The following is a 23,332-nucleotide window of genomic DNA, read 5'->3' on the forward strand; positions in this document are numbered from 1 at the left end:
CTGCCTGTGATCTCTGTATCAGAGTGCACCGCAGGGGTCGGTGCCGCGGTCGGTGCCGGGCGGGCAATATCAGCCTGCCTGGGGTCAGGCATGTTGTGGAATGTCGGCACCGTATCATTCGCGGTGCCGAACGGTGCCGTAATAGAGGCAGGCAACTGGAAGCCTGATGCCTCGGCACCGGAGCCTCGCGCCGCCGCCGGAGCCTCAGGCAGCTTTTGCGCGGTTCCCGAAGAGCCCGGCTCATGAAAGTTGCTGAGGCGAGGGAACACAGGCAGAGAGACCGTTGATCTGCCTGGAGATACTTTGTGCCTCATAGCCTTGTTTGGTGAAGAAGGGTGCCCCTTCTTCGTAGATTTTTTCAGTTTTTTTGAGGCGGGGGGGGCTGTGGCGGGCAGCGGAGCCGGCTTCAGCGCCTGGGTCTGAAACTGACCCGATAGACTTTTGGAGGAGGAGCAGTTTAAGTTTAAGCTCCCTGTCTTTCCGTGCCCTGGAGCTGAGTTTACAGCAATGGGCACATTTTTGGGGAATGTGAGCTTCCCCCAAACATTTTATACACTTTGAGTGTCCATCCGATAATGGGATAGCTTCCTTGCACATAGCACAGCGCTTGAAGCCTGTGGAGCCCGGCATAGCCGCGGCTGACAGAATTTTTTTTTTTTTTTTTTAAACAGATAAACGGGGTAATTAACTATACTAACAGAGAAAACTGACAACAACTGGTTACTAAAGGGTAATTGTAGCAAGAGTGAAGGATTTTCTAATGAGTCTGCTGAGCTCCGTCTCAGGCCGGGGACGGTTGAGAAGGAACTGAGGAGACCGGCCACGCACGCGTACTATCAACCTAGATTCACAGCGGGGGGCAGCTTCTGAGCATGCGTGGCCGCTATGAGTACTGCTGCAAAAATCTCCGGGCAAAGGCGCAGGGACGCACCAACACCTGTAGTGGAGCACCCACAGGGACATCTCTCGAAGAAGAACTTCCACTTCATTTGCCTCCTAAGTCCTGAGGGCAGGATTCTGTTTCTTCATAGCTATAATACTTAAATCAGTGACTTAGGTTCTATGTAGCAAATTCAGATGCCTGAACACCACTGTTTGAAACTGGAGACTATCCTACAATCTCTTAAGATTATTTTGATTTGGAATGTGTTTATTCTCATTGTAAATGTTGATAAAAACATATATTCTTTAGCTGGTTTCAGATCGGAAACGTTTTCATTTTTAAAATAGGAGTAATGGAGAAATGAATTTAGCCATCTGGATGAGAAATATTGTTTCACTGAATGCGAAATGTTAGAATGCAGACAGTGGTAGAAGCTGATTGCTGGTTGTGGAAATGACCATTGTTTTAAGTGATTTCCCCCCTATTTTCTACATTTGCCATTCTCTAGACAGCTCTTTATACAACATAATTTTCTGTTTAATTAAAGTGTCTTTCTTGCAGCATATGTATATGTTACTGGACAGGAAGCAGGGACATACGCTGCCAATTAGTTTTAAAAAATAGTTGGCTTGATTGGTGAATGCTATTATAAGTAGGAGTCAGAGGTTTTTTTGCTCATTACTTTATAGTCATTTCTTATAATACCCCTATCACAAATGATGACTGTGACACTGCAGCTTGGAACATGTTCTATCCCAAAAGCCCGTTTTTTTGTTTTTTTTTCTAATTGTCACCCACTGCCCTCTGGTATCTGTTAGATCGCCGTCTCTAGTTTTGTTTGATTTTGGTACCTATCCTAAATAGTGATACAAATAAAACCAGTTTGTATTAACAAGATAGGTAGATAAGGAATGTTTGTTCTGTGCTGAGTTCACTCTTGTTCATTTAAGGGGGAAAAATTATTTCATATTCTGAAAGAATACATGTACTTTTATGAAATGATAACTATCAGAGACATCCTGGTTCTGGGTAGGTTTTATATTCAGATTCCCAAAGTCGATGCTAATGATTTTCGGTTGAGTTGGTTGATTCTCATATGTGTCACTAAATGTGGTGGGTAGATCAGCATGATTTCTCTGTGGGTTATCTACACACACTATAACTATATGTATTTAGAAAACAATATGGTTAGTGATACAACCTCCTAGTATGAAGGCAGTTACTAGCATAAAGATGCTGGTGCTAGTATCAGTTAAAATGTAGGGCCTTAATGATCTATACTGTTGTTGGAGGATTTGCAGTGTTATTGTAGCTGTATTGGTCCCATGGTATGAGAGAGGCATGGTGGGTGAGGTAGTATCTTTTATAAGACTAACTTCTTGTGCCGAGAGAGTGAGAAGTTGATGAAGATCTCTGTGGAAGCTTGTCTCTTTCACCAACAGAAGTTGGTCCAATCATATACATCACCTTCTCTCTCTAATATGAGAGAATGTTGTTTGAGTCTTACTTGTAGATCCTTGTTCCCTGGCAGGGCCGGCTTTAGCAAGAGCGGGGCCCGATTCCTGGGGGCGGGGCTTGCTGCAAGCTCCGTCCCCAGGAATCGAGCCGCGCTCCGGCCGGGGTTGCCGGGCTTGGGTCCGACCCGGAGCCGTGCTGCGCCGGGGGGGAGACCCGAGCCGCGCCGCGGGGGGGACGGGGGGAGCCGCGCCGTGCCGCGGGGGGGGATGGGGGGAGACCCGAGCCGTGCCGTGGGGGCCGTGCCGCGGGGACCGGGCCGGGCTGGAGCCAAGCCGGGCCAGAGCCGCTGGGGCCTGCCGGAACGGGCCGCGCCTCCCCGGAGCCCTTCTCGCACCCCCACCAACCCAGCTTACCTTGTGCTGCCGGCCCTCCCCTGCTTCTTTTCAGACTGATTCGCGGGAAGCAGGGGAGGGGGCGGAGTGTTCAGGGGAGGGCAGGAGGGGGAAGTGAGCTGGGGGCGGGGTGGACATCTGCAGCGCGGGCCCTCTTGGCGCAGGGCCCAATTCAGCCGATTCGGCTGAATTGGCCTAAAGCCGGCCCTGTTCCCTGGATTAATAGAAAATGAATGCATAAAGAGGCAGCATTCTTGGCTTCCTCTGTCTGTTTGAATGAACCAGGCTACAAAAGGGTTCCTATCCATTTCTTAGTGGGCAGCAAGATGTGTTGTGATAAAGATAAATCTGGGGTGGGTTGGGGAGAGAGAACAGATGTATCTTCAGGACTTAAAGGTAGAGGACTTTTGGTGGAATTGGAGTGATGAAACAAGAAGTGTTGTAAGATTTGGCATCTCAGTTTTGCAGATGGATAAATATATAGAATAGTAATGTTTTGCGCAGCATGAGGCCATTAATGGGGTTGCCAAAAGAGAGGTTCTCTTTATAACGAAATACAGACATTTGTCTGAAAAAATATTGTAATGAAAATTTCTAAATTAGAAATGGCTCAGAGAGATGTAATTAGCTGAAGGGGAGTATGCTTACCTATCAAACCTTTTCCATTCTGTAGTTTGGCATATTGTCTTCCTGAATTTGAATACTGAAATGAACATTACTGTTGGCTTTCGACTAGGATTTTAAAGAAAACCAATTTCAGAGGGAAAAAAAACCCCAAAAAACAAAGGCAAGTATCCACCATATGCAGAATTTCCCTTTGACTTGCATAACAACATGAGTTGAGATTATAAAAATGTAATTTTCTGCTTTAACTCCCTGTGACGAATGAAAAGTTGCTGGGTTCTTCCTTTCTTTTTTAAAGTCTCAGAAAATATATTTGAGCCTGATTCTTCCCTCAGACAAACTTGTGTGACTCCAATTACTGTATATACTTGTTCATTAGCCCGTTCATTTATAAGCTGACCCCTCAAGATGGTTAGGTAAAAATAGCAAAAACTGTATGACCCTTCCATAAGATGACCCTATATTTCAGGGGTTGGCAAACTTTGGCTCCTGGCCATCAGGATAAGCCACTGGCAGGTCGGGACGTTTTGTTTACCTGGAGCATCTGCAGGCATGGAGCCCCTCAGCTCCCTGTGGCCGTGGTTCACCGTTCCCAGCCAATGGGAGCTGCAGGAAGTGCATTGGCTGGGAATGGCGAACTGCGGCCACAGGGAGCTGAGGGGCATCATGCCTGCAGACGCTCCAGGTCAACAAAACAACAATGTATTAGATATTCAATTCAATGATTCCATAGAGTTTAAAATCATCAAATTTTGGTGTAGGCCCATTTATAAGCCAAACCCCACTCTTCAATGCGTCACTTTTTTACCAAAAATATTCGGCTTATGAATGAGTATATACGGTAAGTCAATGGGAAGTGTGGGTAATTAGCCAAGAATCAAACTGGGGACATTTATCATTTGTATTACAGTAGCTTTGAAAGACCCAAGCCAAAACTGTGGCCCCATTGGGCTAGGTGCTATATAAACACATAGTATGAGACAATCCCTGCCCCAAAGAATTTACAATCTAATTAGATTTCCAAGAGGGTCAGAGAAAGGAAATATTATTCACGTTATAGATAGTGAAATGAGGCATGAGATTAAGTGACTTGTCTGAGCTCACACAGGAAGTCTATCATAGAACAAATGTCTCAGTCCTTATTGGTGCTCAATGACCTGGATCCAGGATAGCTAAAAGAAGACCATGGTCGACAACTCTGCTTATCTGGCACAATGGAAGTTTCTACCATAAGAGTAAAGCTCACCTATGCAGGAGATGGAGCTTTCTCGGGGCTTGGTCTGAGGCTATGGGGAAAACTTCCACAGGAACAAAGGGTCATCACAAACCTCCCCATCTTCCACTCCAACGTCAAGGCACACTTCTTTGGCCTTGCCTTCTCTAACATAAACACACAGCAACATGTACATTAAAATCCTACCTAAACAAAACACTTCACTGAATGCACTTCTCCCCCTGAGGAAAGGATGAAAAAAGAAACCACCTGTGACAGATGTTAGCCATATTGCTTAATCTGCAACTAGAATGTGACCGGATACTACAATGATGAAGGCGGTATAAGACCTGATATAGAATAGAATCAGAAATTGAGCACAGATCTCAGTCCAGGGCCTTAAGCACAAGACCAAGTTTCCTTTTCATTATTGGAAATTGTAGTAGGGATTAGTATGCTAATTGGCTCAGGTATATTTTTACTGAGGGGATAACTTACATCACTGTAAAATTCTGAATACAGGAATTCTTTTTACAACACAAGTACTCAAATACTTTGACATTTTATTCCAGGAATCCTCCTTCACACATCTATTTAAACAGGAAAGATAAATTTTGTGCAAATAATATTTGAATAAACTCAGGCACAGTATGTGGGGGATAGGGAAGGAACTGGCTGATGGTATACTGATGGTCTACCTTTTACTGTGTTAGTTCATCACCTAAAAAATACCACAAATCTCATAAAACAGAAATTCTGCTATATTTTTAATAAGTACAACCGGAGTAGGCATAGCTCTGGTTAATTCAGCTCTGGTTAATTGAAATTCAGTAATGTGCCCTGGGCTGAACAGATGCACTGGGACCTCCTAGAACATGAACTTCATCTGAAATCTCATTTTTCCAAAGGTTCAGGATATCCTGCAAGACTTCTTTGATCAGTGGAGTGATCCGGTACAGTTGAGATTTTCAGCGCCATTTAGGAGATTTTAATGCCAAATTCTCATTAATAGGGCATTATAATTAATGTGACAGCTTTGAAAGATTTTAGCCTATATCTCTCGCAGATCACAATGACAGGTCAAATCCATGTGATTTTTTTTTTGGTTAAAATGGTTGGATTGCATTCTTAGAACTATATTTTTAAATGCCCAGGTTTATAAATGATATATATCTTTCCCCCATCACCTTTCATGTGATGATTGTTGTCTTAGGTTGCAAGCTCTTTGCGACAACTTCCTTCTCTCCGTATGTGTGTATACAGCACCTTGTACAATTGGGCCCTGATTTTGATTAGGCCATTGGGAATAAACTATCTTGTTCATGCTATATTAGAAATGCTCTGCCACCCTGCATCCAGGTTAACAATTTCCTAACATGAATACTCATATTTCTTTACGAAGTTAAGTGAGTTATTCTGTTACAAAGATTACTAAGGTCCATTTAACACTCACTACCATATTTAACTGACTATATAGTAACGGGTTAAAAAGGAACTGTAGTTCTGCCATTTGCTAGAAATTAGTTTCTAGAAAGTTAAAATCTAGCATACAGGTTGTCATTTATGAATAAAAGCATACGATTTACAAAGGTTTATTAAACAGCTTAGTGTTCAGGGCTGTTAGATGGTGATAGAACAAACTATGGAGACAGTTTTGGGGATAATTGGGCCTTCATTGTGAGTTCAACTGTGACAAACTTTATAAAGTGTCACAATAACCCATAACAATAAATGTTGTTGGGGAAAAATGCAATCGACTGACAGATTGAGTTAGTACAAACAAAAAGGTCTACTGCCATAACTCAAGGACTATGTTAACATCATGCCAGCTGAACAAGAATAGTGTGATACCAGAAATCAATAGACCAAAACTGGTCTGATGAAAATTAGGCCATCACTCTCTTTGGTCCTCCAAAAGAGACTTTGTGCGTTAAAATCAGGAAGGGTTAATGTGACATGGGCTGACTGAAAGAAGAGAAAGAAACAAGCTTCACCATCATGGCTGGCCACCCCACTGTCTCCTGGGACCCTGAACTACTTCATCCTGATGCTGAGAGAAACCAGACTGGACCAGAGAGAGGGACCCTGATGACATTGCCACCTCCACTGGTTCCAGCTGAATTCCAACCGTCACCTGGGATGTGAGATTCTGTTATTTCCACATACACAGACACCCCCCTCCCTCAATGTGTTCTATTCCTTCCCCACCTTATTTCTTTTCTTTTCCATCCCTTTCCTTTTGCCTTCTAGCTAATAAGAGTCTGGTGTAGCTGTCCAAGACTGTATTTTGCAACACTGCTGTAAGCATGTTAAATAGAAAGGCAGCTAAAAGTAATGTCCTAAACAGCCCAATACTGGTGCAAATTTGCCAGGTCTACAGTAACTGATAAAACTGTGTGCTGTGCCTGTGTTTTTCAGCAATGAAGTTGTGAGATGAGAATCAATGCCTGAGATGGAAGCTTTCCCCTCCCTTTTTGTGTGGTGTTTTGTCTTCTAAAAAAAAGGAACTGGACTTCAACAATGACAGCAATAACAACACCTCCTGCCCATCTCAACTAATTTCCTCTCTTTTCCCTAAAAAGGACGGTTACGATTAGAGATTGTCAAACAACGTGATTTTTTTCCTTCTAAAGACTCTCTACAGCTAAAGGGTAAAAGAACGGGGGATCACATTTCAAATGTGTTAACTGTTTTCCTTCTTTTCTGTATCTTTAATACAGAGTTAAAAGATTTTTAATAGTATGTGTGACATGGTACTAAGCAGGCTGAAGTCTCTGAATACTAAATCCTGAATGTTGGACAGTTACAGGGTCATATTAACACTTTTGACTCTTGGGCCCATGTGTTCCTTCTAAACTAATTAATATAACAACTATCCACAGCAGAAATACACAAGGGTTAGCAGCAGTGGAAGCAAAACTGGCCATTCTCAGTTCTCACTTTCAGAGGCCACATATAAAGATAAGAAAATACTTTAATGTTAATAATTAACAGATAAGTAATTTGCCAATAACCAAGAACCAATTAATTGACAACCAGAACTGAGAGATTATAGCACTTGCAGCCCAGAGGGACCATCTGAGTTACAGGCTGACAACGAATGCTGAGAAGAGAAGTGGCTTATATGCCCTCTCTTACCCAAGAACAGAGTGAGCTTATGGGGTAACCGGTTGTGGATCTAAATTGCCTTTGAGAAGGAGCCATATAGAGAAGCAGCTGGAGAGAAAATGGACTCATGAAAAAGGGAGGCTTTGGTTTTTGCTTATGGTGGTTTTTTTTTAAACTGTTGGTTGATCAGATGAGAGAGTGGAACCCCCTGAGCAAGTGGAGGACAAACCCTGGACAAGGAGGTAGAGAGAGGCTTAGATAATGGAACCAGGCACTCACTTCCTTTTCTCAAGGCCTGAGGCTGGGTCTTCCAGCAGCAGGTGGGAAGAAGTGCCCCTCCTTTCTCCTGGATTGAAGGTCTGAAAACATACAGATCATTGGGAGAGAGCTGGGGTCATGAAGTGCTCTGGACTCTGACTGTACTTTGGGTTTTGTTTTGAACTTTCATTATGACAGAAGGCAAGATGTTTTGGTTTAGTGGAAGGACTAAACCATTTACAGTAAGGGCAAAAATGAGCCAGAGGCCCCATTTGCAAGAAGTAAGATAAGATCTCCGTTATAGGGATGAAATCTTGGAAAGGTTCTCCTTGTGAAGTTTCCTCCAAGTGCCTCTGTTGGGAGCCAGGGTTTATTTTGGGAACACACTAGAAGCCAAGAGCCATCTGTATAAAGACCCTGTGCTTCCACAGCAACTGTGCAGTCCATTGAACCTCACTCTGGATCTAGTAACTGCTTCCATCCATTGCTGCCCCTGGAAACTCTAATTACTGACTGTTTATTAAAATAGGAGAGTGGCTGAAATTATAAAACTTATTTTCTTACCAGTTGGGCTTCCACCATACACGAGAGCTCTGCATCAAAGTTAATGCAGTAGAAGTATCACTGATTGTCAGAAGTATTCCTATCTTTGTAACATCCCAGCCTTTCCCAAAAAGTAGAGCTCCAGTTTCTAAAGGCTGCATACAGTGAAAGGACAAGGGGGAATGGTGATTCCCCCTACTACTGGGGCAGAGACAGATCTGCATTTGTGTTTGTGGGCTTCTTTCTGTGTGCATGTATAGGTGCTCTAATACTTTAGATTGTATGTGTTTTCCGTGCATGTGTGTGCTCATGTGTATGAGTGGTGCTAAAATATAACTGAAGCCTTGCCTAACTGTCCAGTCATTTATTTCCCAATCTCCAGAAAAGACTAATTTTCACCATTCTGTTCTTAACTGGAAGGGACAGTATACACACCAGTCATGATCAGGGTCAGAAACAGTCAGCACCTGTAGAAGTAGCTTCATTTGGATGACAAGTTGTCATGCTTACACCTTTAGGAACATCAATCATTCTATATGCTAACAAACAAGATTTGTTATTGTTTAGTAACAATATTCCCAGCTGTCTTGTAATGTTGGCTGTGTACATGTTGGAAAGAGGGAGGGAAAAATCAAATACCTGACAGCAATTTTGATCAAGGCAGACCATGCTTTTCATTTCAGAAACCAGTATGCAATGGTTTTTCTCATAATGACAATGGGTCATTTTCATTGCAACATATAGAATACTCCCAGCCGTGTGGCTGCTAGATTTTTCTGTTCTGAGAGAAAACTACGTACATATAAGTTTTAAACTATAGTTTGGTGAAAAAGCTGATTGAAGTAGCAAAAGAAACATCATTCTTATTTCTGGTTAGTTCTCCCTTTTCTCCCCTCAGCAATCTGTGTTTGCTGTGTGGGGAAAATACAAGTATTTTTGTCGACATCTTTTTATATTTTTCCTATAGAGCCAAAACGCTAGATACAAACTTCCTTTCTGAAAACAGACTATGTAAAAATGCACCTTTTCACTCAATAGACCTATTGCTGGCTATATTAGAAGCCATAGCTGTTTTTCCTTACTAAAAAAAAATTGTATTGTTTTACTCTTTTTAGCCCTGCAGAAATAATGCAGCTAATGTGAGGTGTGACAGGGTCAGGCCAGATGGCTACAGGAGAGTGTAGGAAGGATGGTAATGCCCCAGGATAAGCAGGTCCCTCTTCCCCGAGTAACTGAGCAAGGGTTACTCCAGGTTAATTAGGACACCTGGAGCCAATTAAGAACCTGCCAGAATGGGTTAAAAGCCTTTCCCCCAGCCAGTCAGGGTGGCTGATCAGTGTTGTGAAAGTGAAAGTGAGCTGTTGGAGAGCTGAGTGGTGGGGAAGCTGACAAAGACCAGGGGAAAACCCTGAAGGTATAGAGATTGGGGAGAAACCCTACCCTAAACAAGAGCTAAGGACCCTTCCAGGTCCAAGGACCTGAAGAAAAGATCTGCCAGAGGGGAGAGACTGAACCATGCATTTGGTGTGGTGCTGCCATGCCCGAAAAGGATACCAGAGACTGGCAGCTCTCCCTCCCCTTACAGAAAGGTTGAGAGGAACCCCGCCCAAGCAAAGTGGGGACAATAAGCCAAGGGCTGTGGGGAAGTAACCCAGGGAAGCTAGCAGCTTTCCTGGAAACTGGCAGTGTGAGGCTGCTACTTGTAGGGTCCCTAGGTTGGGGCCTGGAATAGAGAGCAGGACTGCCCCCTCCCCCTTTCCTCTCACTGTATGTCCACTGAGGTGTTCAAAAGCCTCAGTGAAGCAGTGAGGGCTTAGCAGGCCCAGAAATGGAAAGGCTGCTTGGAGACAGAATTTCCCCACCCACTATAAATGGGTGTGGAGGGGAATTCAAAGAGATGAGAGGCTATCCTGACCCACCGTTAGAAGGAAGCACGGGACCCACTGGGGAAGCGGAGAAGAAGCCCTGCTACGGAGGGCAAGGTGGATTCTCTTCTGTCTTGGATATAGTCAGTAGAATTGTTAATTAAGTTCTGATTGTACAATATTTATTGCTGGCAATAGATGAGCTAAAAAGAACCCATTCTGAGACTCAAACCCTAGGCAGAATTTGCAGGCCTTTTGGTTAAAAAATAAAACATTGTGAACTGATCATATTTGACCTAGAATTATTGAGAAACAATAAACAGGGAATTCCCCACAATACCATTTCTATGATAACTTTCCAGCACAGAAGAACACTTTAAGGAAAATTCAAATTAAGACACAAGCTTTTTGAGTTATAACCATCTCTCATTTTTTTCCAGGCATCCCAATTAAGTTTCTTTAAGTACAACTGGTATGAAGGGGTACAAACTCCCACAGAAACCAAGGGCCATCACAAACCTCATCATCACACATCTCACCAAATTCTGCTGCAGGTGCAAGGTTTACAATGCATATCTTTGATGTTGCCTTCTCTTCCATAAAAGCATGTACATTTAAAAAAAATAACTGCAAATCCACTTCACTCACAGTTCCTCCCTGAGGAGAGGATGTGAGATAAAACGAACCACATCTGACAGATGTCTTGTTGCTTAATGCACTGTTTGAAGACACTAAGATATTAGTGTGATGAGGATGAAATAAGAACCTGTTATAAAATTGAATTAAGTACAATACCAAAGATGTACCAAAAGGATCCAGGATGGAAATGTTCTTTATGAATGCTGTGCCATATGTGAATCAGCTTGTATAGCAAAAGTCTCAACAGCATTTGTAAAACCTTGTATTAATCCTCTTATCTTTTTTTTTTGGAAACTGATAAATAGGAATTTGCTGTTGACTAACTGTAGTTTATTTCACACTTGACCCCTTCAATAAACCTAGATGTTAGGACAACAGCTGGTCCTGTAACTTTTGCATGTCATCTCTACTCAGAAATGGCTTTCTACTTCTTCAGGCTCCCAAAATGTAATGAGCTAGGTTCCATCCAGCTGGCACTCCCTAAATCCATTAGAACATGAAAGATTGTTTTAGCCATCTGAAAAATGACTAGATCTGGTGATAATTTAGCAACCATACAATTAAGAAAATCATATCCCAACTCATCCAGATATTGGACAAACAATGATATGTGAGCTAATGTTCAATCCTGTGTTGTTTGCCCAACACTGGATTTATTGTTAATCAAAATAAAACCAGAAAAGGACTTGCAGTGGGTTTTTCAGCTTTGATAGGAAGTTGGCTCTGATGTGCTACAAATTGCCACCTGTTTTCCGAAGTTATTGCCAATGGCTAAGAGAGAAGCTTTTGAAATGGCATATAGTGAGCTGTGAACCATGGTCTAGCTTTTTAGGCTCATGAATAACTTGATTTCTTGTGCTAAAATCTCTGGACAGATGCCCAATACACCTCTAAGTGTGCTACAATGCTATATGTATTAATTAAACAGATATTTTTCATATGCTTTTAAAAAGCTTGAAAAACAGAGAGAGGGGTGAAAAAAATTGAAGCATAGAGCTAGTGATGCATCACTCATAAATGTGATGTGAGCACATTGGGCATGTTTCCCATCTTATTTTAAAAATCAGAGGAAAGATGATATATCCTGCAAGAAAAAACAAACAAACAAAACCCTTTAAAGTATAAGCAAAATTTACAACAACTCTGTCACCATCTGTTTATATGAATAAAGAGGATGTTACATCTGTAGGTATGCAATGTGATCATCTCTATCATGAGCCTCCAAATACAGGCGAAAATAGTTTTCATTTCTGATTTCGTGTTCTGTAGCAATAGCAGCACCAATTGGTTCAACTGCCTTATGAATATCCCATCTAAAAAGAGATTGAGATTAAACCTAAACCAGAACTAGAGCTGGTTGGAAAAGGCTACAGATTTTTTCACTTTTTTCCCCTTTTTTGATTAAAACTCTAAGAAATTTAATCAATTATGAATTGCAAAATTTTGCACCCTGCTATAGTTGTACTTCACCCATGGTATCCTATGGTTTTATGAAATAAAATTAGGTGATCTTAGACAATAATAATAGTCATACCATATCCTGCTGTGGAAAGTCCCAAGTGCTTCATTCTGTTCTTCACAAGTTCAGCAAGTTCCTGTCTTTCTGACCTCTTGTAAAGGCTCATCCGCTGCTGACTTATTTTCTCCGCTGTTTTGCCGGAGTGCTTTGGCACTTTTCTGCTCAGCCGTCGGGCCCACTGCATGCTCTTCCGTCGTAATAAGGGATGATCTGACTGATCGCTGGATGTGGAGTTACGATGGTTATTGCGGTTGTTTATTTGTTCTTTGGTGTCTTTGGTGTCTTCCCATTCTTCGACACTAATAGAAATTTGAGACTTCAAAGGGAAAATCACATAAGAAATTAGGGGATTCAGGAAATAGATTTGTCAAAGAAATCATCAGAGACCTTGTCTCCTTCTTCGGCTCCAATTCAGCAATGCAGTTAAGCACATGCTTAAGTCACACTCAAGTCAATAGTGTTAAGAACATATTAACGTTCAGCATGGCCTGTGGAAGAGGCCGTCTTTTTCTCTATTTGCCTTTGGAACAGCATTATGTAGACTGCGTGTGGCTTGATATAAATATGATCCTACATTCCCCAACAGCAAGAGAAGATAAGCGTTAGTTAGTACTTCTTGTCATTCTGTTTCTAAACATGAGGCTTCTATGCCTATTTCTAATAGGAATTCAATGCCATTCTGTTTCTTAGAAGCCAGGCATAAAACTATTTGAACTCAAATCAATCAATCTATTTAGCTTTACAAAGAGAAGATTAAGAGGTGACTTGATAACTCTGTATAAATATCTACATAGGGAAAATGTTTAATAATGAGCTCTTCAATCTAGCAGATAAAGGCATAACACAATCCAATCACAGGAAGTTGTACCTAGACAAATTCAGCCTGGAAATAAGGCATAATTTTTAAACCGTGAATGTAATTAACCATTGGAACAATTTACGCAGAGTCCTGGTGGATTCTCCATCACTGACCATTTTAAAATCAAGATTGGATGTTTTTCTAAAAGATCTGCTCTAGGAAATATTTGGGATAAGTTCTATGGTCTGTTATACAGGAGGTCAGACAAGATGATCACGATGGTCCCTCTTGGTCTTGGAATCTATGAACACTAACTCAATGAACTCAATGGAATGTGTCTTGCGTGTTGAAGAGAGACTTCTGCACTTCCTCACTGAGTGCCTTTTTATATGGTCTTAATTGCTCAAAATGTGCAGGCCTTTAGCAGGGATAAATTGGTGAAGTATGAAAGATTCATATAAAAAACATAACTCTCTGGCTGAAAGATTTTAACAAGCATGCTGTTTAATACACCACAAAAAAAGGGATGACAATAGGAAAGCTATATTTTTCTCATGCGTTGTTGTTATAGTGTCAGTCCCTGGATATTAGAGACACAAGGTGGCTGAGGTAATATCTTTTAATGGACCAACTTCTGTTGGTGAGAGAAACAAGCTTTTGAGCTTATGCTTTTGTGCATAAGTATTAAGTATATGTCAAATATACTTCCTATAATTTGACATAGATGTTTATGACTTTTATGGAAATGCTTGTTCATTTGTGTTGAAGACTGTTACAATATTTAATTATAGGAGAGCCTTTGCACATGTTAAGGGAAATGACATGAGACCCTCGACTGCCCTGAACTGCTCTAACATTCTAATTTCACACATTGATTCTAAGCTCTTTTTGTCCTCTTTCCATAACTGGTCAGGGTTACTTTCATTAGGGTCAACACTAGGGAAAGGGAGACAAATAACAAACACTTACTTGTGAAGCCATTTCTCGTGACTGACAAAGGGAGGAAAAAAGAAAACACAAACAGTTTAAACAACAGTGGGCAAACAGGAACAAACATGGACCATTTAATAGCGGGCACAAATAATAAATATGGGCTGATGCTTGCTTTATTCTGAATGGAAATTTGGATTAAATTAAAGTTCTGTCATTTGAACTGTGCATACATTGTGCTTTTTTATCTGACTCACTGGAAATTTATTTGATGAAACTATCAATATATCTTGTATTAAATCATAATAATTGTAATAACATAGAAGTGAAATGAAGTACAGACAAAAGGTAATGCAAAAATGTAATGCAGACAAAAGGTTGAAGGGGAAAGTAGTGTTCAACACACTAGTTATGTTCATTTTTCTTGTATTTCCTATTGGTAGTGGTCATTACCTCAAGTTTATCAAAAGCTATTGCTTCTATCTCATACATACTGTATTTGTATAAATATGCATGTTTAGTACCTTGCTAGATAATGTCATTATATCATCACATCCCTTTTCTCTTAAAAAACAAAATGTAGTTCAGGTCATTTTAGCAAAGAACATACTTTTTGTGTGTGAAGAATTTTGTAAATAAAACTTTCTAAGAACAAGAATATTACATGGCAATCTGAACAATTTAACTTAAAAATACTATCATAACACAATGATTGTTGTATGGCAGGGACCATAATATCTATGTTGGCAAACTGAATGAAGGAAACATTTATCACACAAATGTTTATCAGGCTATTTATCTGATGTTGTTTACTTCTATCTAATTTACAAAGATATTAAACAGCATTGGTCCTTAGACTGATTCATTATTGTTTGTTACTAGAGTCAGTTCTCTTTAATTGTAGTGTAGTGTTGTATAACTATATAGTTTTAGAATTATATTCCTGGTCCACTATTTTATCATCCATATTTTTATCTAAGCAGAATTGTTCATTTTTTTCCAATAGATATAGTCATCTGCACATTGAATTTAACAATATTAGCTCTTTCTGGGAAAACAACAGCAAAAACATAGGGGAAGGGTAAAAGGGAAAGAGTAGAACAAATAATGCTCTATACATCTGTAAAGTAGGTGTTAATCTCAAATTTATCAAAAGCTATTGCTCCTAAATTCATTTCACAGCTGCCTTTCCTTTACACAGATGCAGCTTCCTAGCTAGATAATAGGAAAGGGTTCACCCTTTTGTTTGTTTGCTGATTTCACATACATTTTTGAAAGCATATATGTGAAAAGGCTGCTGACACTGAATTCTTCACACTAGGTTTGGTGCTCAGGCTACAACCATTATTGATCTCAGTAATCAGTCACTATCAGAATCCTACTGTTTTTAATTGATTGTCATATGTTACTTTAGTTTATGCATACCATTAGTTGTACATATGTGGCACCATAATACCCTGTGCTCAGTTGTTATGAGTTCTTCTGTTCTTATGACTTCTACCATGATTTTGCTTTTAAGAGTTCAGTGGAGTAGGAAAGAATGACATGTCCTCTGTTTTGTAAAATCCTGACTGATTTTTCTCATGTCGGCAATAATACTGCCTATGTTCTTCCCCAAGGGATGATTTTGATAGATGGTACCACTGATGCTGAGCTGAGAAGAATCAGCTACAAATTCTGTAGTAGTACAGTTGACTAGTTCAAGTATGGTTGGAAAATAAAAGGAATCTGGAGAGCTAGTGACAGTCCAAAAGGAGAGACTGCAGCAAGCTTTATTTTGTGCAGACATCTTTCATGTCATTGAACATTTATTTTATTTTATTTAATTTCAGAATGGGAATCCTCAAGCTCCCAAGAAAAAATATCACTTCATAGTGCATTAGAAATAATCTATTTTAAGAGTTTATTTAATGACTTGCATTTTGTCAATATATGTATGTTTTTGCAAGGAGGTGGGGTTGGAGATAGAATGAATTGGTTGTGCTGTAGAATCAGTAGATTGTGTCCTAGAAAGAGCAGTTTTACAGGCAACAGGGAAGCTGACATACTGCATTTTACTTTAAAGCTAAACTCCCCTGGAGCTGTCTTTGATCCATTGTTCAAGATATTCAGCCATCAGGGATGAGATTGATATTCACTTAAAATCAAAAGTCTTTTTAGGGAGGAGTATCCTGATCAGTGGAACTGGAGTCAGACGGCCATTGTTCACTGAGGGGACTGTTACTGATGGGGGCACCAGCGGAATGGGGAACATGGGGAGTTAGTCTGGAAGCAATTCTGCCACATGAACAGAGCAGTGTGCAAGATATAATACAATTTTACTTACTCAGCTTAACCTGCATCCAGTTTCATTCTTTGTGAATGAAACGTGGTGGCAGCATCAGAGTTGTGAGCTCTCCACAGTGGAGCAGCTGGTAGTGTGAGCCATGTCACTCTATCTGAAGCCTCTCGGAGCCCTGGATTTTGCAAATACAAAACCTAGCCCAGTGATGGATCTGGTGAAAGAAGGCATTCCAGCTGTACACAGACCTGGTCATGTAGGAGGACAAGAGCAGCAGGAAAGTATAACTGTTACTATACTTTACTGGAGAGCAAGGCAGAGAGGCCTGCACTATGCTGAAGCTCACCACTGCTTTAAGTCTCTCAGTAGTCCTAGGAGTCCTGGGGAAATATCGCTCCCCGAAGCAGAATGAAAATGTGGAGTGATGCAGATTTTTCACAATCCAAAGGGTAGACCCTGGTGTTACTGCCTTATGCACACAGGCTGCTACATGCTGTGACATTGGCAGGCCAAGTGCCAGTTCATGCCCAGGTCCCCAGGTCTCAAATGGACATTAACAAATACATAGATAGAATCTGTCTGGATCACTTGTAAGTTAATGTTAATAAAGTATATATTAGAATTATAAGAACATGCTAAGTGTTTAGACTATCAAATGCTTGTGAGTTCCTCATGCAGTAATCTTACTTGTAATATCTGTGTTCCATAGTGTAATATTTGAGTGGTTGTACTGAGTGCCTCGGTGACCATTTGAATGGCCGTATAGGAGAGGGACAATCATTAGTATGAAGAGCAGCTCATCTACAGAAATTGTTACACACCTCCTGAGAGAGGAGACCCATGGCAGACTATAAGTGGATTTTACAGCTGGAAACTCCATAAATCTGGATTGAGGAACCATCAACAAAAGGATTTATGACTCTTATTATTGATCTGCTCTCCTCCCTCTGAAGATGAATCATGCAAGTGGACTCTTCCCATCAGCTCAGTATGCAGCTCAGAGCACATGGCAGGAGGGGGATAAAAACTCTGAATCAAAAGAACTGGGTATCTCTATGCTGCTTGGACTTGGGAGAGTGGGGGAGCAGGAAGGTGTTTCCAGGAATAAACAAGAGATCCCCTGCTGCTTGGCCTCGGTTAGTCCTAAAGGTTAAACTGATTAGAGAAGCCTATCTTATAGTTTGAAACTGCAGATTGTAACTCGTTAGGGTGTCTGCTTGCTTGCTTTAACCTTGTATATAAGTCTCTAATTTCCTTTCCCTATCTAATAAATCTTTATACACAGTAGAATCTCAGAGTTACAAACACCAGAGTTACGAACTGACTGGTCAACTGCATACCTCATTTTGAATTGGAAGTAGGCAATCAGGAAGCAGCAAAGACCCCTCCTCCATCACATAACCTCTGAATAATGGTAAGGTGGAATCAGTTGTGAGAATAGCGAAGACACTGTTACACAAGGCTGCTTCCTCTGGATCAGACCTCTTGTTAGCATTTTTGGTACACAGGAGTACCTCATCACAAGGGTGCAGGGCCGGCTCCAGGCACCAGCGCAGCAAGCAGGTGCTTGGGGCAGCCAACGGTAAGGGGCAGCACATCCGGGTCTTTGGTGGCAATTCAGCAGCGGGTCCCTCAGTCTGTCTTGGAGCAAAGGACCTGCCACCGAAGTGCCGCCGAATAATGAAGCGGCATCACTAGAGTTGCCGTCGAAGTGCCGCCGATCGCAGGTGGTTTGTTTGTTTGTTCACTGCTTGGGGCAGCAAAAATGCTGGAGCCGGCCCTGCAAGGGTGCCAAAACAGTCTAGTGCAGGCATGGGTGGGACACATGACCAAAACACTGCTACTGATGAGAGGAGACCTGTTGCAGCCAGAAGGATGGAGATACTGTGGAGAGTAGGAGCAATCAGGGAAAGGAGGCACAACGGGCATATGACAGGTCAGTCAAGGACCTAATGTCCCTGGTGCCACAAATGCCTGTGAGAATCCAACCATGCAAGAGACACCAGAAGGTGTGGACTAAAAGAGTTGTGAAGGGTAGGGTGGCACTCGGGTTATACAGGGTGACTGCACAAGAAGGACAAGTGAGCCAAAGGAACAGGAGGCATGATACAGCAGACACAATACTCAGAGAGCCTACAGAGAGATAGTGATCATCACAGAACTCAGAGACAGAGAACCATCCAGAAGCCAACCCCACAGGCAAGGAGGAAACTCTACAGAAAGATAGTTTGCTAGACTCAGACAGGTGACAGGGAGACAGAGGGATCATTCCCAGTGTGATTACCTGTTGAGACCAAGCTATCCCAAAAGCTCTGTGATAAAATTGAGACTCCAACTTGGCTACATAATAACAACCTCTAGCCAAAGGGACATGGTTGGAGGGAATCTGGGTGTCAATTATTTGTTTTTAATGTGTATATTAAAATTCTTGTAAAAAAAAAAAGAAGTTGTATCAAGAGGGCCAGTGTTACCTGGGGGGACTGCTATTGACACGACAGCAGTGGAACAGGGAGTCAGGCTCTAAGCAACTCTGCTACATGGACAGAACAGTGCATTGGGTTTAATTAAGTTTCACTTAATCAACTTAGCCTGTATTCAGCTTCACCTTTTGTGAATGAAACAAGTGAAGCTAGGGCAGCAGCAAAGAAAAGAGAAGTCTTTGTTTAAGATTGCAAAATATCCATCCCATCACACTAACAGATCCAAGCTCTTTTAGCCAGCTGTCCTTGATATATAGTCAGCTTTTCTGGTCTCTCAATGAGTACTCCTGGGTAGGTAGTAAATTGTTTCTCTGTTTTTAGATGAGACAGACATTTTTGATAGGAGGGGAAGAATTAAGATGAATGAATCTTTACGTACATGAAAAACTGAGGAAGTATTTTAAAAGAAAATAAAAAAATTAGCTGGATTGTTACCTGCATTGACAATTGCTCTCTTATATAGACCACAACTATTATGGCATTGAGCAATGTTGTGTGAAAGCTTCCAATACTATCAGAGACTCCACATAGTATTATTTATAAAAATAAATATTGTTTATAAAAATCTAAGGGAACAACAATGATGCTATCATCTGTTTCTAAATTACGGGCATACAACAAAGAAGAAGAAGCTACATAACGAGCTACTTGTAGATACGTTTCATGCTCCTCTGACTATAAAATGACTTCAATATTTTACATTGTGAAAGGGTTTAGTTCATTATGTCAGTGAGATTTAGTTGGTAAAGATTTCACCTGTACAACAGAATCCTAGGTTCCAAAATTCTACCACAGGATTAGGGCTAATGCCTACTGCTGACATGATAGGGTACGTCTTCACTTACCGAGGGTCCGGTGGCAGGCAATCGATGTTCTGGGATCGATCCCGGAAGTGCTCGCCGTCAACGCCGGTACTCCAGCTCGGCGAGAGGAGTACACGGCATCGACGGGGGAGCCTCCCTGCCGCGTCTGGACCTGCGGTAAGTTCGGACTAAGGTACTTTGAATTCAGCTACGTTATTAACGTAGCTGAATTTGCGTACCTTAGTCCGAAGTGGGGGGTTAGTGGGGACCAGGCCATAGTGTATAGTGTACATAACATAAGAACATAAGAACGGTTGCACCAGGTCAGACCAAAGGTCCATCTAGCCCAGTATCCTGTCTACCCACAGTGGCCAATGCCAGGTGCCCCAGAGGGAGTGGACCAACAGGCAATGATCAAGCGATCTCTCTCCTGCCATCCATCTCCATCCTCTGACAAACAGACGCTAGGGACACCATTCCTTACCCATCCTGGCTAATAGCCATTAATGGACTTAACCACCATGAATTTATCCAGTTCTCTTTTAAACGCTGTTATAGTGCTAGTCTTCACAACTCTTCAGGTAAGGAGTTCCACAAGTTGACTGTGCACTGCGTGAAGAAGAACTTCCTTGTATTTGTTTTAAACCTGCTGCCTATTAATTTCATTTGGTGACCCCTAGTTCTTGTATTATGGGAAGGAGTAAATAACTTTTCCTTATCCACATCACTCATGATTTTATATACCTCTATCATATCCCCCCTTAGTCTCCTCTTTTCCAAGCTGAAGAGTCCTAGCCTCTTTAATCTCTCCTCATATGGGACCCGTTCCAACCCCCTAATCATTTTAGTTGCCCTTTTCTGAACCTTTTCTAATGCCAGTATATCTTTTTTTTAGATGAGGAGACAACATCTGTACGCAGTATTCGAGATGTGGGCGTACCATCAATTTATATAAGGGCAATAATATATTCTCAGTCTTATTCTCTATCCCCGTTTTTAATGATCTCTAACATCCTGTTTGCTTTTTTGACCGCCTCTGCACACTGCGCGGACATCTTCAAAGAACTATCCACGATGACTCCAAGATCTTTTTCCTAACTTGTTGTAGCTAAATTAGTCCCCATCATATTGTATGTATAGTTGGGGCTATTTTTTACGATGTGCATTACTTTACATTTATCCACATTAAATTTCATTTGCCATTTTGTTGCCCAATCACTTAGTTTTGTGTGTAGTGGAATGCTGAATTTTGAGAACTCTTGGCAACAACTTAGTAGTATAGGTTAGCTCCCATCTCTCAATAGAACACATTTGAGTGTCCAAGGCTGTATGAACTATTTATCATATAATTGCTTCTGAATTCACCTATACTATCTCTGCATTAGTGATGCACTGGAGTAGAAAGATGATAATTTAAACCAAACACAGTTCTACAAGAATACCATACTACAGGACATGAATTAGAACTGCTTCATCGAAAGTGTCATAAAGGACACGAAATCACTGCAAATGAGTGGCCACTGGATTGAGACAATGTAATCACATCCATAATTTCATGAATGGGCTTTAGCACAACAGACTGATGACTAGAAAAATGGAAGTATATGTTCATGGATGTTTTGATGAAGTTTCATTTCCAACTTTGTTACAATTTGTTTGGACAGATTTTTTTCTGAACACCTCTAATAACCCAGGTGTTTCATTCATGTAACAACGATCCTCCCACCTGTGCACATTGGTGTTTGGGAGCTAAGAACAATAGGGCAAGGTGTTCATACAGCAGTAATATCCCTGGTAAGCTGAGTGCTTTACACAGAAATAAAAGAGCTGTTTGGTTTCAGATTGGTCCTCTATAGTCTAATATCTTGTGACAGGAGGTTACTTTGTGGTGCTGTAGTGGGGTGGCCACCCGCTCCTGCCCCAAAGGGCTTAAAACAGCCCTGGGAGAGGGCTGTGGTAGGGGAAAACCTGGGCTGATTGGGGAAGTAGCCACAGGTGGGCCATGCCCCAATCAGGCCGCAGCTGGCCCTATAAAGAGGCTGTGGGCCAGGAGCACAGGTAGTCTCTCTCTAGGCACAAAGAGAGAAAGGCCTGGCTGCCTGAGACTTGAATAAGGTACCGAAGTAGACCAGTGCTGGGAAATATGGCAAGGGAGCTGGGGAGCTCCCACCTGGAAAACCCCCAGGCTGCAGGCTTAGCCAAAGGCTTGAAAAGTTACTGTGGTTGCAGAGGTGCAGCCCGGGGGTAGGTGGAGGCAGCAGGTTCAAACCCCCCTTGCCGATGATGAGTGATATGGACTGCAGTCTGCCCCAGGGCCCGGTAGCTAGATGAGGACTGGCAGTGAACACTGAGGCAAGGTGGGGATAGAGAGTGAGGATTCCCCTGGGAGGGAAGCCCAGAGAGTGGGGGTACTGCCAGGGGAAGCACCCAGGGGAGAGGGGCACCGGGGTCTGGGAGGGACACGGGGCCAGCGACAAGCGGGACATTGGCCTGCAGAGGGCGCTCCAATGACTGCAACGCTAATTCCCCAGGAGACCAGAAGGAGGTGCCGCAGGGGTGAGCCGTGCATCGCTACAGGTGCGTATTAGCTTTCAGTTTATTGGATTCTTCCATTATTGCTGTAGAAAAGCTATTGACTAGGACTCAATTCTGCAAGTTGCTCAGCAACCTGAGCTCTTATCACTTTTGAGAGTTGCTCAGCACTTTTCCAGATTAAACTCTTGATGTGCCCAAAGCCACTGGTTTGGACTAAAAACTGAAAAGGAGAGGAAAAGCTGTTAACATGAAGTGCCACAACTCCCTTAATTGCGGAACCACAACAGTACCACCACAACAGATATGGTATACTAAATTTAATGAATAGTTGCAATAAAGCTCAAAGACTTAAATAAACCGGGGAGCACTGCATTGAAGAGGTCATTACTCTTTCTAGTATAAAACCCTACTTGTAAAAGTCTACATCTGGGTAACAGAAAATACTACCAGGGAAAGTTTGTTATACTAGTGATTCCAGAATTCCCGCACCAATAGCTGGACTCATGTGGACAGAATTTTCAAACTTGGAAGATTAATTCTAGATACCCAAATCCATATTTAGACATGTCAATAGATGGTCTAATTTCCCAAAAGTTCTGAGCTCCCACAATTCTCATTGATGTCAATTTGTTTAGCAGCTTTGAAAATCAGGCTACTGTCTTTTATTTATTCATTTGAATGTGTAAAACAAGAGGCACTTGTTAAATATTCTTTCTATCTCTGAGAAACTCTACTGGATGTATTGTGTTTAAGTAGCCATAACTAAGGCTGCGAGTTTGTCATGGAGGTCACAGATTCCATGATTTTCTGTGACCTCAGTGACTTCTGCAGTGGCTGGCCAATGAGAGCTGTGAAGCCGATGCTCTGGGCGGAGGCAGCGCGCAGAGCTGCCTGGCCACTTTCCGCCTAGCAGCTGAGCGAGGGGGATGTCGCCACTTCCACGAAGCCCTCCAGTTAAGCACCACCAAGAGCCCACCTCACCCTGTCCCATGTCCCAACCTC

General features: G+C 41.9%; 1 protein-coding gene across 1 annotated transcript in view; it reads right to left on the reverse strand.

Moving 5' to 3' along the window:
* Positions 1-23,332, reverse strand: part of KCNT2 (potassium sodium-activated channel subfamily T member 2) — a 296,278-nt gene that overhangs the window by 12,318 nt on the left and 260,628 nt on the right. Inside the window, exons 28-29 of the mRNA XM_054037517.1 lie at positions 14,271-14,291; positions 12,518-12,818 (exon numbers count right to left, since the gene is read on the reverse strand). Coding sequence (XP_053893492.1) covers positions 12,518-12,818; positions 14,271-14,291 — 322 coding nt within the window. The remainder of the gene's footprint in view (positions 1-12,517; positions 12,819-14,270; positions 14,292-23,332) is intronic.

Source organism: Malaclemys terrapin, chromosome 8, assembly GCF_027887155.1.
Source record: "Malaclemys terrapin pileata isolate rMalTer1 chromosome 8, rMalTer1.hap1, whole genome shotgun sequence".
Taxonomy (NCBI): Eukaryota; Metazoa; Chordata; order Testudines; family Emydidae; genus Malaclemys; species Malaclemys terrapin.